Raw genomic sequence first — 18,184 nt, 5'->3', positions numbered from 1 at the left:
GGCAGTATTAAAAAAACTGTAGTCAGATAAAAGGAGCCATCCAAACATTTACTCTGGTATGAGTAAACTGCTAAAGAATTTACTCAAGTTCTGAGTAACAATCTGACAACACTTAATCTGCACTCACCTGCCACTTTAATATTAGGTACACCTTGTTAGTATCAGAACTGCCTTAATCCTTGGTGGCATCGATTCAACAAGGTACTAGAAACATTCATCTGAGAGTTTGGTTCATACGGACATGAAAGCATCACTCAGATGCAGTAGATTTGTCAGCTGAACATCCATGATGCCAATTTCCTGGTCACATCCCAAAGGTGATCACTTGGATTGAGATTAGGAGACTGTGGAGGTCATTAGAGTTCAAGAAACTGAACAGATGATTCCTGTCAGTCTGTCTGACACAACAACCGTGCCACGTTCAGAGTCACTTCAATCACCTTTCTTCTTCACTCTGATGCTGCGTTTGAGCTGCAGCACATCATCATCATCATCATGTCTATATGTCTGAATGCATTGAGTTCCTGCTATCTGATTGGCTGATCAGAAATTAGCGTTAACGAGCAGTTGGACAGGTGTACCTAATAAAGTGTCCGGCAAATAAACACAGGATTGTGGTGTCTGGAAAACAATGTCTTTCCACACAGAAATAAACTCCATGTTTTTAAACATGCCGCTGGCCCATATAATATCTGATATTTTAACCTTTGTTTGTATTTAAAGTTGATGTAAAATCCAGTTTTTCCTATTTCTGAGTTAATAATAAATTAGAAATAAATGTTTTACACTTTTTGTGCATCACTGTCGTTTTGGAAGCATAATTGATGCAGAAAATGATCTGCCAGGAAAACTGCGACCGACAGTACTGCGCTTTTCTGCATCAAATGTTACGAAAAAAGTAAATAAATAAATGAATGAAGTGGACAGGAGCAGATCAATAAACATGGTAAAGGTTTCAGTTTTCATTATGAAATGAATCAAGTAAAAGTAAAGTAGTATGGCAGTACAATTTAAAAATATGTGATGGAAATAAGTAAAGGTAACTCTCACTAACGCATGCATCTGTGATGCACCATGGGAATTAAAGCAGAGATCTCTCAGAGGAGTTGCCATCCGAGTCGCTGCAAAAAAAAAAAAAAAAAAAAAAAAAAAACCCAAACAAACTGGTTTAAAACAGAAAAAAGTCAATCCTTGATCTTGGTGGCACCGGGAGTCTGTTGAAATTGGCAGCGGGTCAGCCGTTAAAGTTAAATGTGTGTTAATAAGTAATTCATCGAGACTTTCACATCTGACAGAGTAAACACGGAGCTGAGAGTTATGGTCCCACGAGAGCCCGAGGAAATAAAAACAAGGTTATTTGCTGAAGTAAAACACGAGCACTCAGAGGGAAAGCACAGACCCTCACACCAGACAGATTACATTTCTGCTGCATTAAAAAAGCAGCTAAAAAATATATTTTTTTAACCTTAGCATCTTTTTTAGGATGTGTCCATTCACAAATAAAGTCAAACCTTATGTAAACACAAATCACAGTATTAACCAATAAATAAAGACATTTCATGCTTGACATCCACTAATTTAAGTTTTTGAAACCTTTTGAGAGCTGCATGAGAGGAACAGAGATTAGAGTTAGTGAACTTAAAACTATTTTAGACACTGCAAACTTTTTAATGCTCGAAAAGATTTAAAACCTGATTTTTAGACATTGTTTTAGCCATTTAACCAGGTTTGAAGTAATTTAAACTCCTCTTTGCTTCACACTTTTCCAAGCTTCTCTCAAAATCAGCAAGTTTTGACTTGCTAGGATCTAGAATAAGGACATTATTTTAAAAATGAGTCCAAATCTTTTTGCTCCATACTCAGAAAAACTTGATTCAAAAATCACATTAATTGTTGTTTAAAGAAAATGTAGATTTATGCTCTAGGAAGAAGATTTTTTTTGGATTTATTAAGATGGTATTTTCATTTTGTTCTAAAATAAGTCCTTACACTAACTTTTGTGTCATTTTAATCAAATTGAACTAAAATTAGGTGCATAAAAACTAAAAAAAAAAATCAACTTATTTGCTTAGCAAAAAATGTATTATTATTGAACAGAATAACATTTGCTTTTAAGTAAATTCTGTCTAACAGTTTGCTTTTTAGCTTATTTTTCCTTTTTTTTTAAAAAAAAAAATGGAACTCTGTTTCTAGATTTTGTTATCTTAAAGATGTGTGATTGAGAGCCTGGCGATCTGACCACAGCGTACCCCACCTTCACCCAACAGTGGCCAGGACAGACTCCAGCAACCCTCGAAAAAAGAAAGCGCTACAACGTTAACTATTTTTTAATGATAATTCCCTCTATGGGATTAATGATCTTTTCCTGTTTTTAGGCTACCTCTTTTAGTCGTGTACTTGAGGAAACGTTTGATCCTCCTGGATGTTTTGGAGCAGGCAGGGTTCTGTAACCCGAGACTCTGGAACCACATAGAGCTCTTTTATCCCTTCATTGTGTCTCTTTGGCTTTGAAGAAAAATGCTAACAATAGGAATAAATAATGGGTTTGAAGTTCTAGTTTGTTCTGTTTAGATTTTTGATATGACAGAAAACTGATAAAAATTGTACTAAAATGTTTAATCTGTTGTCAAATTAGTTTGTAGCTAAAGCACTGATTTTTATCTTCTGCTACACAACAGTGTCTAAGGCTGCTCAAAAGGCAGAGTACATCATTGCAGTTACATGGGTAGATTTTTTTTTAATTTTTTGTTCTACACCAGTGCTGTCATGTCAATAGTAAATATTAAAAGGAGGAAAAAAGATGAAGGTGCAAAAAATAGAAAATTCTATGTTTGATTTTGCTTTTATTGCGTTTAAATCAATTTAAGTCAGTCGGCTGCAGTAAGGGGAAGTGTTTTGACTTATTCTGAAAGGAACTTGTCTGTGCTGTTAGAAAAAATAAAGTAAGTCAAATTGTTATTTGTAGAAACACGAGGCACTGTACTTACACATTTTTTGCAAATGTTTAAAATCTAAAAATATGTAAATGAATTTTCTAATGGCCAAAAAACATTTTTTAAACAGTGAATTGGGACTTTGTGGCTCTCATACTGGACCAAATTACTCTTTTAGGGTTAAAGGTTGCAGAATTCGAAGTGACAAACTAATTTGAAATAAATAAATAAATGTGAGACTTGACTCAGAAAATCAGAGTAAAACTTGTGAACACCAGAGCTGCACAGAGATTTCTAGTTAAACTGGATGGCTGGAAGTTTCTCACTCAGGGTTCTGGGTGCAGGATTTGCATTTTGTCCATCATTTTTGTTTGTTTCTTTTTCTTTTTTGTGGGAATGAGAAGGTGTTCTGTGGTGATTCAGAGGTCAAACCTGGATCGAGTTTTCCGTCCTTTACCTGATGATCACAACAGATCTATATGGGTGCATTAAATAAAGAGTCAAAAAAGATCAATTTGATTTATTTTTTTTTTTAGAATAAAAAGCATATTTAGTTTCAAATTTCTTCCAAAAACGCACACGCAAAAGTAAGCTGGTCATTTCCTGTGTGAAACTCCTAGTCTGAAAGCTGCTTCCCTTCCCGTCCTTAAAGATCTCATTGGTGTTTCTTAGAGAATGATTTAAAAACACAGCTGCACCATTTTTATGATGGTGTGCAGCCCTTCCAACCGTTTAATAATCAACCAACAGACGAGCACCATCTCAACTCAAACAGCATCTAAAGCCACTCTTGGAAGCACGGGGGCTGAGCGGGCAGATGGATAAGCAAAGAGCACCTCTGCTGCACACTAACCGGTCTTTAGGAAGCAGGACGAGCAGAGACCGACTGCAGGCGCTCATTAAAGCCAGCATTCCCATGCAGGTAGTTTCACAAAAGTGAGGGGGGAAAAAAGAAAATATTTAAGAAGTAAACTAAAAATTCAGCAAAAAGAAAAACTGAAACCAAATAAATCAACGTAAAATCTTGGTTATTGCTTATTCAGATACATTGACAGAATTTCAAAGACAATAGTTTTTAATTGTCTAGTTTGAAAATAAGCTCCCAGAAATATTGTTTGATTCTCATTTTTTCATGTTTTTTTCTTCGTTTCAAATACACATTTGTGATACAGGAACAGCCACTTTTGGCCGTGTTACTATTATTTTGAAGATAAGGATATGTCTCCTTAAGGATAAATAAATGAACATCTGAAAAAAGTTTAAATATAACCCAAGATGTTTTTTTAATGCTTAAACTTTCTACTGGATATGCACATTCTGGTATTTTTTTCTAATAGTGAAAAGGAGAGTAAATTGCTGGTTTTAAAACCCCTTTTAAACCAGGTATATACTACATATTTTTTATTCATTTTTATTTACTCTTTATTTAACCAGGTGACAAACCCATTAAGATCAGGATCTCTTTTTCAAGGGTGACCTGGTTGAGAGGTCATCAGCACGTCATTTAAATAGGGTTAGATATTAAACAAAAATATAAAACTGAAAGATGACTTTACAATATAACATTTGAAATTGAGATGCAATAAAGTAACAATGATTTTTTTTTTATATATATAATACTTAACTACTTTTTAAGAAGGCCTAAAGCATTTTATATTCACCATTTCATTCCCTCACTCACACATTCACACACTGGAGCCAACTTATAACCATTAAGAGCAATCTGGGGTTCATTGAGGGCAGGAATTGAACCTTCAGTCGTCCGATCAGAGGTCGACCACTCTACCTCTGCACCATGGCTGCCCCAAAGTTAAAAATCTCTCAGCTGTTAACTTTTTTCCATTTTAATTGGACCTGTTGCTGCCTCTTCTAACCTCAATATCATATTTCACCACAAGGGGGCGGTGTTTCCCAACAAAGAAGCAACAGAGTAAAGAAAGTCTAAAGGAGCAAAAGCATCTGGAGTTTAAAGGTTGCTAAATTAGCAGTCATGTTTCTATGACTTCCCTTTAGATCTAATACAAAAAAATGTCAAGCACCTTGCAGAGAGACTGCAGGTTACAGACCGTTGGGTTTAATAACAGTCAGTATTGATACACTTTGAATATGTCAATAACTTCACTAAGTCACATTTTCCTGCTCAGTTGTGTGTTGTGTTTCTGTGAGATGACAAAAGGAGCGTCCAGACCGCTGTGCTGCAGAGTTGGAGGCTCCCTGGTGTTTCTGTTGATGAGGTGCAGTTTGTGTCTCCAAATGAGGGGAGCGGGCGGCACAGTCGCTCCCCTGATGCATTATTAATAGTTGCCAGACTCCAGGCGCTCTTTTTATTTTTTATTTTTTCCCTCTGTTGAATATCAGACTTTCACCCCCCTCCCCAACACACACACTCCATATCATCCCCCCCACCCCCTGCAGCTCCGTCTGTGGCATCATTATCATATCTGGCTGGGGATTGTGCTGATGACTGATGAAGCCTTTTTGTCTGTCATTTAAAAACTAATGACCTGCTTGGGAAGGTGAGACAAAACATGATTTCATTTTTAATATTGGGATTCCTCGTCTTGTGAGGGAGGCTGAGCTGCACTCGGCAGGCGTGTCTTCACGCGACACAGCCAGATGAGCAGTAGAAATGATTTGACAGGGAGCAGGACGAGGCAGGTTCTCTGACAACACTGGACTACTAATGAGGTCACATTTTTCCAGGCATCCATCAGCGTTTTTCAAACATGTTTTTGTTCTCTTCCCAAGCAGAGAGGCAACTAACGTCACTCACCGTTCTCATGGATAAATATGAAGCTGCTGCTGCTGCTGCCAGCTAAATGAAGCTCTGGCCTGTGAACAGGAAGTCAGGGCCTCTCCGAAAATCCCAAACACACTTTAGAACTTTATTCTCAAATCAGTTTAAAATATTTATAAATCTCCAGTTCACTGTGGAATCGGTTTAAAAGTGCTTCATAAAAGAGCATAAAAAGGTCATTTTATTAGTTATTATGGATATAATCCAAAATCAGACGATTCTAATATATAATAGATTGTTCTAACTGTATACTATCAGCAAATCATAATAATTCTGCCACCCAATTACTGAAGATCACAATTTGACCCAAATGTAAAATGACTTTTCTAACATCTCCAGAGATCATCTCCTGCCGGTCTCATTTCAGATTGGTCAGAGCTACACAACTGTCAGCTACTAGATAAATAAATTATCTTTTCTTTACACTAGCTTTTTTGTGTCCTTACCGTGCTAAATTAGTTCTGGTAAGTTCACTCGCCTAAATCAAAAGCCCAACATGAACACTTAAAGGTCCTGTGAGACCTTGATCCACATGCATCCAGCTTCCATTTCCTGTCCTCCTGAGGGACCAACAACCACACACAAATCAAATAACCCAGGGTTCAGCACGGAGCTAATTTCATCAAGACGATACAGTCAGAATAACAGAAAGGCTGAACATGAAAAACTGTGGCTAAAGCCAAACAGGGAGGCATCAGCAACACGAATCTGAGCTCATCAGATCTGTGGAACGACAGGACCGGGAGACGAGCCTGGTGTCAAGAGGAAGCCGAATAATACGACATCTCTGTCTGTGTGAGAAATTATGGCTGCATTGAAACAAGGCCTGAAGGTAATGAAAACTGCAAGCAGATGGCAGCAGACCGTCCTCATCAGGTTTCACTGCTCCTCACTGGATCAGAAGAGCCTAATTAGGATAAATTATTAATCAGGAGAGCTTTGCTTCTCACTATTTTCACAAGGACGACATCATGAACTGCTTCTGTGCAGCGCAGACCTTCCAGAACCTGAACGAGTGCAAATGTCTTGAAAAAGCAACAGAGAACTGAAGCATAAAAAAACACACATTCCTGCCATTTTCTTTGAAAGTTAATATAATTTAAAGCATTTTTAATGTGTTTTCACAAGTCATCACCTGCATGTTCAAATGTCATTTCAGTTTTTACTCTTTGTGCTTTTCTTCCCTCACTTACTCGAGTCGACTTCCTTCCTTCCTCTCAGGCAGCCGGTCTTCTCACCTGCAGCTCGTTCTCAATCACCTCACATGCTTCCTGCCTTTCAGCAGCTCCTCTTCACTATTTATATTCTAGTTTAGTCAAACCTTTAGGACAATATGTTTGTTCTGAATGTGTGGTTTCATTCCACCACCTGGTATTTCATGAACTCCTTATTTGTTCTGCTAATGGTTGTACTGAGAAAAGAAATCAATAAAAGAAATAAGAAAAAAAAAAATTCAAACCTAAAATCCACAGTTAAAATGTTTAGAATTGAAGAGAACGCACATTTGCAACTGGAAAAAAATATCAGCTCAAGTTATATTAAAAAAAAAATCAGTTAAAATAAGAATGTGGAAATCAGGTTTTTTTTAACCAGTCATCAATTATCCATTTATTTTTCCTGATGGATCCAATTGAACAGCCAGAAATGAGCATTTTCTGCCTTATTCAATTTTAAACCTGCTGAAAAAACAATAAAAAAAGATCATCAGCAGCTTCATGGAAGAAAAATCATATCAATCCAATGACAGGGGGCCAAAATCCAAAACACACCTAAGATTGTAAACATTTATTAAACACGCTAAAACTAAAATTTTTAAACTTTAAAAAATAACTTTTAAACATTAATATAAATAAAAACAGGCAGGTATATTATTCCAGATTAAATCAACTTTTACCTTTATGAACTTGGAATATTTTACTCTCCATAAAAATATATTTTATCAAAATTATAGAAGTTAGTACGTTATTAAGCGCAAGATAACATCGGGCCATTAATAACAATAATGTAAAATGATCTGGAGGGCCGGAACCGGCCCCCGGGCCTCGACTTTGACACTTGATCTATGAGGTCATTGAAAAGCACAAAGAAATCACAGCAGATTTTTAAGAAAAATTATTTTATTAATTGTTTTACATCTTTAAAAAGCAACTTCTTAAAGCACAAAGATTTTCTCTGTATATAAACACTTTCTCTGACTAAAAAAAAAGAAAACAAAGTATTTGCACATTGTGCTTTGATTGCAGAGTCTGTACAAACCCTCCAGGTGTGTCACAGAGACACAAACCCCAGGAAACATCTTATTGCATAAATCACACTGACCGCTACGGCCATTAGAGTCATTTTTTTCTCTCTTTTTAACTAACCAACTAAAATAAAAACAACTGAAAAGCTCCTAATCATGACTAAACAACAATAGCAGCTTACCCAGTGAAGGCGTTGCACATTGTCCTAAAAAGATACAAAAAGAATTCCCAAAACCATGTGAGGATGACAGAACAGCATTTGTGCTTTTACATAAACTAACAAATATCATTTGCAGTCTAACAAAAAACAAAAGGTTTACAAGGTGAACTGCAGCCAGAAGCTCACTTCCCTTTAAAAACCCAGTAAAGACTCAATTCTAGTTGCACACGCCCCCCACCAACGATTAAAGTCAACTTTCCAAACCCTACACCCACAAAAAACGAGTATTTCTACGAGGCGGCGTCTCCCCATGACACTTCCATGCTAAGTTACCATCATCTGAAGCTGAATGGAAGCCAGTTTGCACCAAAATATACAGATTCACATGATTTTGAAGAAAAAACTTTGGCATAAAAACAGGGTTTTCAGAAAACAAAAAACTGAGTTTACAGTTTTAATTAAAAGGAATTACAAAAAAAGAAAAAAAATGTTCTTAACTGAGCTTTTTGTTTATTTTATTCTTTTAATTATAAAAAAATGGGCAAAAACTGCCTCCCACGTGCAGCATTTCACCCAATACTGCACATGTTCATATTCAGACATTGCAAATCTATGTGCTAACATTTATCTGTGTTACATGGAAGGAGGTCGATACGCGTCCGTACTCAATTTCACATCAAAATATTTATGTTTACTATCACCATCACCAAATTGTAAAAGCATTCCATCAGATTTCAATTTAGCTCAATCGATTTACACGGCCACTCACAATCTAAGGAACGTTTTTCTTTTAAAGATTAGACCAATTTTATGAAAAGCAGCCCCTGCCTGGTATTCATGATCTCTATGGCAGATCGATGAGAGCTTCATCGACACCGACAGCTTGTTAAAGCGCTGACTGGTGGCTGTGCAGAGCTGCAGCCTCTCCACCTTATTAGCAGGGAGAACTGTCTTTCTCCGGGGCATCACTCAAGAGTTCATGCACTCAGCGGGGCCGGAGGAGCGCCCAGAGCCCCGCGGGGTCTGAGTGTACCTTGAAGAATTCACCTCCAGCTTTCATTAGGCTGGCACTCTTCTCTCACAAGGTGGAGGCTGAGCGGCAGCGAGAGGCAGCTGCGGCTGCCCACCTTCCTCTACACCACCGAGACACCGCCTACACTTGCATCTGTAATTACAGTTTTCTGCTCGGAGCTGCAGAGGAAGGGCTTTAATGGCCAAGGAAACAACACACAAAAAAGGGAGCGGGGCTTAAAATCAAACAGTAATGATTCTACAAAACAAAAAAAACAGGATTAGAAAAGGCTCAGTACAAGATTATGAAAAAATGCTTCTTTTAACTGTTAGCTCATAGTTTAAGAGCACCTCTTTCTTCAGTTCAAGTTAGAAAATGCTGCCAACACATTTGGAAAAAGATGTAATAATTGCTGCTACGTTCACACCGGGCTTGTGACGCGCATTTCTAGCGAGTTTAGTCTATGGTGTTCACACTGCACCAGCAGGGAGGGGCTTCTTTTTTTTTGCTACCATTTACTAGCGCATGTACCTACAGGTACATGCTTACATTTAAACGTAAGTAATTACTTTATTGTTTTAGCATGACTTTTAAAGTTATAAAACTGATGTTATGCAATTCTGAGCGCTAGCAGTTATGCGCTAACGTAGCTGCCCCGCGACTTTCGATGACGTCCTCACGTGGCAGTGTCATCCAAATATGAAGACACTTTTTTTTCCACAGCTCTCCATTTGGAGGGCTAAATATGGGGGCAGGGAGAAGCCGTAGGGTAGGGGAAGAATTCGGATTCGGCCTTGGTGTCATATAATTCTGGGCAGGCAAAATTCGGAATTATTAATTCCTCCTCCATGATCAGTTCTCAAGCGGTTGGTACATCCATGAATTAAAGACAACAGTATCAAAACGTCACTAACAAATCCAAGTCCCTGATTGGTCAAAGTTCAACCTGGTTTAACTTTTTATGCGCATCTATTGGTCACGTGTTTTGTATGTAGATCCTGAAAACAGTTCTAAAAGCTTTTGTTGCTTCACATGAAGGCAAGAGAATTTTGGCCTGAAATGTCCATATATGGGTGTGTTTACATTAGGGCTGTCAACATTAACGCGTTAATGCACACTATTGATAAAAAAATGAATGTGTTAATACTTCTTGACACTAATTAATTACACTCCGTGAAGCATCAATCTTCCAACAGTTAAGGGTTCCACACCGTGCGTTAATTTCTGATAATGCACACTTTATCGGGGATTATCACACTTATAACATGGTCACTTACAAAATACATATATATATATATATATTAAATCAATTTGTTGTGCTTTATTCTCGTTATTTTTTCGGTTTAGATAGCTTTTTCGTAAAAGGGAATGTGACCCGAACGCATCAAAAACTGGAAGAGAGTACCCGCCCCTCTCCAGCACGTGCACAGCAGATGCTGACCGTCTTTGTTGTGAGCTCGTGCAGCTCACCAAGAAACACTCGTTTGGTTTAGTGTTCAAACTTTGTGCGGTGGCACTGGAGCATACTGACTAGTGAGAAATCTGCACAACATGTTGAGATGAATCCTATACGTATCCGAGAATGCAGACGGGATATTGGAAAGACAGCAGGAGAAAGGGAGCAGGATATTTCCTGGTGGAAAAGGGGAGCGAAGAATTGGAAGAACTGGTTTAAATGTGGATTATTGAGCAACGGCAAAAATGGATCTGCATAAAAGCAAAGAAGATTTTTGATACAGAGATCATATGTCATCGTTTCAAGACATCCTGAAATGCTCATCTGGAGTTGTTGTCTGCATTATTTCACCCAATTTCACCGCAAAATTAACCCATTAGCCATCGCCATTCTGTCTGTGCCTAATTTTGGGGATAAACACCCGAGCTGCACTGTATGTACATCTATATATATATATTCTTTTTACGTAGACACGCTGACGAGGACGGCTCTAGGATGACGTCATGAAGTGGGCAGCACCCCCAAGGAGCGATAGGCTGAGCCTAAGATCGAGTCGTTTTACTTCTGGGAATGAAAAGAGTTCTTTATTTTATAAATAATTTGTTTTTTAGTGTTCCAAACTTAATATATGATCATTTATATGGATAAAGCTTATTCTGAAAGACTAAAGAAAATCATGGTATGGCCCCTTTAACATTATACATTTCAATATTTCAGACAATTAAAATAAAAGGAAAATTTCTCTGGCCTTTTTTTTGTACAAAAGTTATATATTGTCATAAATTTACCCGTTCTATTTTGTGATTAATCACAGCCCCAAAGTGTGATTCATTTTTTAAATTTGACAGAACTAGTTTCCATAGGCTTTACATTGAAAACTGACACCAGAACGCACGTTACCGAGGCCGCTGTGAACGTAGCTTTAGTGTTTCTTCTTCGTCAGTCATGTTGGTGAGCATTATTAAGCTACGTTTTTGGGCGAGCCCCTCCTCTCCTAAAACTGGCTAGCCTGTTTGAGGAGAAAAAAAAAGGCTTCACTCAGAACTCCCAACTGCCGTCTGTGATAACTCGTCTCACATTAGCAGCTTCAGAAGTAATTATAAGATAAATCTGCTGCAGGAAGGACTGCAGGGATGATATGTTTGTTTCTAGGGTTCTTCATTCGTGTGAGTTCAGAGGGATTGTTTATTCCTCGGAGCTCAGTTTAAGCAGCAAACACACACCTAATCCTTTCTTCAATGTTTACATTTAGGAGGGAAATAAATGAAACCTCATTTAAAGTTTGGATGTAATCCCGTAGTCAAATGTTTGTCCTGATTTTAGAGAGGAGGGGTTATTTGTCAGAATAAAACGTCAAAACTCTGTAGAGGAAAAGCTCACAGATCTACCTTTTTGGCAACATCCTCCATCATCTTTGTAATAAAATACTCTTTATGTTATCACTTTTTCATAGATTTTGAAATTCTGAGATGAATTACATAAGAAAAGCTAATTAAAAAAAATACAGTGGTTCATTTTACGAAAGTCTGAAATGAGGTTCTGTCTCTCCAACATGAAAATCATTTATTTTTAAACAAAATACACATCTATTTTACCTGAACGTAGCTCGCGCTCCGAGTCCAGCCTCATGGGAACAAATAAAAACAGTTTATTTTGTGGAAAAACAAAAGTATTGCAGCAAAGCACACAAGAGAGCGGCAGCAGTGAGAGCTGCAGCAGACTGAACTCCTCCCTCTGATGGAGAACTGGTTCCACAGGGAGGACACTCACCTTCACCCGATCATCTGACACACAACACACACACAGGTAACACTCCTAATTCGTCTAGTTGTGCTTGGCTCGAATCCCTTTCAAGTAGCCTTTCCAGCGCTTGATGACGTCCTTGAAAATGGCGGCGTTGTCTATGGACGCCAGCAGCTGGAGCTGGTTAATGTGCGTGGTGTGATAGTCCCAGCGAGCCAGGTTGGGAGCCGTTCCCAACATGAAGTGACGCAGGTCATAGATACTCCCAGATCCTGTGTCAAAGAGAGGCAGCATGGCTTTCAGCGACTCCATGCCACGGCTGAAGAGTTGCCCCGCCTCCCTGCCCAGCTTCTCGCCGGCCGTCTCTGCTAAGTCGTAGAGCCCGATCAAGGAGTAGATGAAGCCGTTGAGGACGAACGAGCCGGGGCTGGTGGGGTACTCCTCATACCAGTCGTACTTGTTCATGAACACCGCCTTGACCCCATGCTGCGCTGAAGGCACCTTGTACGGTCCGACCGCTTTGAGCGCAGCCTTGAGGTACGCCTGGTTCTTGGTGAGCAGGTAGGCTCTCACCAGCGTGGACATGGCCTGCCCCTGAGCCATGGCCGAGTACCAGCCGGGCTCCAGAGGCCGGAAGCCCTCGCCAAGTTTACGAGTGACCATGATGGGCCATCCTCCCCGCTCGTCCTGGTTCCGCAACAGCCAATCGCTGGCAGCGAAGAAGGCGGCCATGTGGGAGGTGGTGGAGATGGTGATGTTGTCAACAAAGCCGCGCCCGTGAAGGACCAACTGCACCACTCTCCTGGGCATTATCTGAGGAAAGAAGACAAATATGACCACAAAGAACATGCTTAGGAGTTGTTATTTATGCTCGTCTTTCTCAAAGATTTTCAAATAATAAACATTAAATTATAAATAATCTATAAAGAAAAAAATATAGAGTTGGCAAATACAAAAAAATAACTGAAATGCAACTTTAACCAATTAAAGCCTGATTTTTTTTTCCAGCTATGAAAAGAAGAACATCACTTATTTTTTTGCTTTTAAGTAGGAGCTATATTTAGGTCATTTTAGAGCTAAAGTGGTTAAAAGGCACTTAATGCTAAAGGCATTATGCTTTTTTTTGTAAAAACATTACTGTTTTAATGTCCTAATTTTATCAAAAAATACTATACCGGGATTAGTTTAAGAAAAAAAATGCATTATTATTAAGAAAAAGAAGGGAGCCATTAAAACTAAATAAAAATCATCTGGTGGAGCACAAATCTACAGAAGCCGAAAATGGCCTGCCCTACTTTTTTTTTTTTGATGGGGGGTTCTCGTAATAACCAGACAATGAAGAATATATTGTATATTAGTTTCTGTACAAATCAGTCAAATCATGTCAAATATCCTAATTTGTAATTTTTTTACCTTTTAAGATGCAAACATAAATAATCCACGCTCTTTGTTAGATCGTAACTCCTCGACTGTTCATTTGATCGATGTGAATCGACTGATTTTGATATGGAGAAAAAATACTAACGTAAAGTTTCGTAATGCCACAAAGCCACTTTTCTCTGTGACAGAATCAGCTGATTTGAGATGATTGCATCAACACTTCACTACTGTAAAGTGTTGCATATCATTGCAAGGCTGCGTTTCTCCTCTACAGAATCTACTTGAATTGCATTATTTGCATAAACGGTTGAAGAATTATGGTAGTTGAAAAAATGTTGAGGGTTAGTTTGAATTCTACATAAATATTCAGTGTTGCTGCAGAAGTTCTAATCAAAGCAGCCTCTGTGTCGTCTTCCATCCGCTCCATGGACTTTGGTAACGCTTCATGACGTTACCTTAGTGGCTTTGACAGCCTTAGTGTTGGACAGACCGACGCCCTTCCTCAGGTCGGTCAGGAGGTCTCGGGTCAGGGTGCTCCAGGCTGTGCGCAGCCCGATGCCGTAGGTGATGTCGCGGTCTTTGAAGGCAATGAGCTGTGTGCTGGTCACATAGTGAATGGTGAAGGGGGGGCCCTTCTCTGTGGTTTCCAAGATGACGGACACGCTGCCGTTTGAGACAAACTTGATGTCCAAGCTTAGGATGAAATCTCTGGAGTTGCCCAGTTGGAGAGAAACGCCTTCTGAGGACTCTGAAACAACACAACCACATCACAAATACAATGAGGTAGACGAAATGAACATTTATTCTTTTTTAGGGGTCGAGTTAGAGGAAACATTTCAATTATCTAAAGTCCCACTCCAATTATCTTTTGATCTATTTTCAAAATGTTCCCAGTGGTCTATTAATTGTGAACTCTATGAACCTATTGTTTCTTTGACATAGTTGAAGCAGAGCGGCAGGCGTTTATTAGAAATTCTTTGAGTTGTAGACGAGACTGTTGGCCCCCACTTCCCATCATCCATTTGTTAACACTCTTTCCTGCTAGCTCACAGCCCCTCACAACCCCAACCTAACTTTATTTAGCCTGTGTCCCACCAACTGTAGCACCTACAGCACTGCTACAGGCTTTTTCCAGACTGCATTTTTGCATCTACTCCTGATTCACAAAAATTTGAATAAAGAAATACTCAGTAATTGAATTTCAAGCTTATTTTAAGTACATATGTCCTCCATCACCATAAAAATCCACCAAGAACATGTTAAAAACATAATTTTCATCAGTCTTTGAGGCTGGTTGTTGCAGACTGCTTACATAAACGACAGCATTCAGTTTCTTTTGCATTACTATATCCTAATTTAAGCCAAGCAAAAACAATGTAAATGCCATCTTTTTAGCACTTCTCAAGTCCTGCATTTTCTCTGTGCTGATTTAGCTCCGACTGTTCAGCTGCAGCTTGGGTATTGTCTCAGGACAGCCATTCCTTGATCTATGAGACTTTCTTCTATTTAAATTAGGGGCACCTCTAAGGATAGAGATATGAAAGGACATAAAAGTCAAGAAAAAAGAAGTCTAATGGCATAATGGATTTTGCAAATGCTCCTAAAGCTCGCTCACACTGGAGAGCGTGACAATGAGCCAACAGTCAGCGGAAGGCAGAAAGAGCTCACATGAAATGAGCTGCAATAGCAGAAGCGCTTGATGCCGAATGAGACAAAGACAGTCGATCAGGCGCAGAGTGAAGGCAGAGACAGTCTGGCAGGGGCCTCTGGAAGACTACGGCTCTTTAATGCACTCATAAATCCATTACTTAAGGCAATGCAGAGAGTAAGTGGATTTGTACTCTGGCCCTGTGATTACTCTGCCATCAATAAAGGATGAGCAGCGAATGCAGACGAGATTCCACCTCCACCGCTCGGCTCTCTTGCTGTTTAGCAACCAGTCAGACAGAGATGACATACTGCTGCAAATATGTCAGTGTCAGCCGTGTTTGTATACACGAGGAGGCATGACACACAAACACGTGAAAATGTATGCAGTTGGTACCTGCTGTGCAATCGCAGTCATGTGACTGATGACATTTTCAGCTATATTCATGCTTACATGTGAGAACAACGCTTTACTCAAAGCTGTGAATGCGGTTAAGTCTCATGTTTCAAGAAAATAAATAGATCTGCTTTTTCATTTGCATTTTTGTCCATAAGCTATACTTAACTATCTGCTATGTGACCAGCATATTTAAAGTTCCACCCCGACAATTGTGTTTTTTAATGTTTTTGTGGCCTTTTCTGATAATGGAAAACACTTATAAATAAAATTAAGCTTAAAATTGCATTTCTGAGTATTTCTTTATTCAAATTGTTGTGAATCAGGAGCAGACGAAAAGATGCTGTTAGAAAAAAAGAGTTTATTTGTACATAGGCGTAAGCCACAAACTCCCTGCTCCAAGGTCTCAGAAACGGGGAGGGGAATGGGGGGTGGGGTTGCTCTATGCCAACAGTCCCGCTCAGAATTTAGAGATTAATTTCTAATGGACTACTGCTGCTCTGTAGAAACTATGTCCTTTTTTAAGATGAAAAAAAAAACATCTTCAATTTATGTTTTTGGTGTTAAAGTAAGTGTCTTAATAGCACGAGTTTTCCAAAATGGTACAAATCAAAAAGACATTTAACTACAATATCTTCCTTTAAAGCTATCACAAATTCTCATCTGCTGAGAGTTTTAACCCCCCACCACCACTGGGACCCACTTTGGCATTTGGAGAAGACATTTGACATTAACAGCAGCAGATGTCTGCTCTAATAGCACTGTTCCCAAACATGTTTTTGTCTTATTTGGTCATTGGAACTTGATAGTTTTAAAGCATGTTTATCAAGAAATGAAATGATAGTTGTCCATATTATGCACAAACTATGGGGTGTTGTTGTATAAATAAGTAATTTTTGGAGTGCAGGGAGATGATGGAGTGAATGACAACTCCTGCATCAAAATGTTTGAGCAAACTTGCCGCAGTCACGGCAGATTCCCCAGCCCTCATTTCTCTTCAGGCATTCTGCAGCTGTTCCTGTTCACACAAACTGACTGCTAAAGAGTCTTTTTTGACATTCAGTTGTCGAAAGGTAGAATCTGGTACTTTTGTATGCAGAACATTAAGCTGGTAGGAAACCAGGAGATCAGAGACAAAAAACATCTTCAAATTTCAAAGTAAACCGCTACGAGAGTACTTTGACTCTTTCTACAAAGAGTCACATAAATTCAACAACAGCAGTTAAATCCCAAAGTACAAGTAGAGAGAGGAGTAAATCATATCAGTAATCCCACAATCTTGTCATCCGACCTGTCCAAAAAAATACACAAAAATAATTTAGCCACAAATATAAAAGGAGTTTATACAAGTATACACTCCCTGTGTCTGAAGCTACATAAACCCCCATTATAATGTTACATTCACACCGGGCATGTACTGGACGTTCAAGAATGTGCTGTGATTTCATAAACGTGTGTTCAGCTGATGTGTACACACCGGACAAGCAGGGAGAAGCAGGATGGGGATTCTTTCTGTTTTTTTTGCAGTTTACTACAACGCATGTCCACCACCAACAGTTGGAAGAGCTGTGGTGTGAAATGTCAAAGTGGTATGCTTTTTTCTTTCCCAACTCTGTTGTGATGTATGAAAGACTTGGTTTCATATGTCCAGACTGGGACAAACTACAGTTATTCATTTTTTCTTTGTGATCATGTTTCCAATGATTGGTACTTCTGTGTTTTGAAAAGGACACTACCCACACAACTAGTAAACCAAAGGCCCTGATTGGTCAAAGTTAAGCATTTTTGCAATTTAGCAGTCAAAACTTCCAGCGCGTGATCAATGAACGCCCAATAACCCAATTTGTATGTAGGGCCGGTTCAAACACGTTTGATAGGTTAATTGATTGGAGAATGTTCTTGTGGATTCAGTGTGGAGTTGTTGGTATACGTTATGAACTAGCAACCCTTATCTTAAGCTCAGCTTAACACCCCAAAACAGCAGGGATAGGCTCCAGCAGCCCATGAGGGAGCTGATTTTGAGGATGAAACTCTAAAGCCTAATTTACCACTGAGCGCTCCGGTCCAGTTTAGAAAGGACAAGGCAATTCGAGTGAAAGTTTCCACTCAAAGCTGGAGTGTCATGACGCATGTGGGCTGAAACTAACAACAATGCAGGTCATCCAGTAGTTCATTTTTTCTGCTTGGCTTTTGATACTTCGTATATACAAACCATTTAATGTTGTTCGAGAGAAGATAGTGGGTGGAGAAGAGGAATACAGCTAGGGCTGGGTAAAAAAAAAAAGGATTTATTGATTTGAATCAATTTAAGCTTAATAGATCAATAATCGATTCATAAAAGATATAAATCAATTTAGCACATAAAGCTAAAGTCTGCTAGCTTGGTGCTAACATTTAATGGCATTTCCCATAGGAC

The 18,184-nt window shown here is 38.9% G+C and overlaps 2 protein-coding genes across 5 annotated transcripts in view; both read right to left on the bottom strand.

Annotated features, from left to right (window-relative positions):
* The window catches only part of paqr5b (progestin and adipoQ receptor family member Vb), a 21,052-nt gene extending 14,028 nt beyond the window's left edge, over positions 1–7,024 (bottom strand). Inside the window, exon 1 of one of the 3 annotated variants that reach the window (XM_024294830.2) lies at positions 6,924–7,024. The gene's annotated coding sequence lies outside the window, so the exon portion shown is untranslated. The other 2 variants (XM_024294832.2, XM_024294831.2) reach the window with 2 other exon arrangements.
* An 805-nt stretch (positions 7,025–7,829) lies between these two features.
* The window catches only part of glceb (glucuronic acid epimerase b), a 49,372-nt gene continuing 39,017 nt past the window's right edge, over positions 7,830–18,184 (bottom strand). For both annotated transcript variants that reach the window (XM_024295526.2, XM_024295525.2), the window contains 2 exons: positions 14,180–14,472; positions 7,830–13,157 (listed from right to left, as the gene is read on the bottom strand). In XM_024295526.2, coding sequence (XP_024151294.1) covers positions 12,426–13,157; positions 14,180–14,472 — 1,025 coding nt within the window. In that variant the 3' untranslated portion in view covers positions 7,830–12,425. The remainder of the gene's footprint in view (positions 13,158–14,179; positions 14,473–18,184) is intronic.

Source organism: Oryzias melastigma, linkage group LG3, assembly GCF_002922805.2.
Source record: "Oryzias melastigma strain HK-1 linkage group LG3, ASM292280v2, whole genome shotgun sequence".
Lineage (NCBI taxonomy): Eukaryota > Metazoa > Chordata > Actinopteri > Beloniformes > Adrianichthyidae > Oryzias > Oryzias melastigma.
This window is presented reverse-complemented; position numbering and strand designations above follow the sequence as displayed.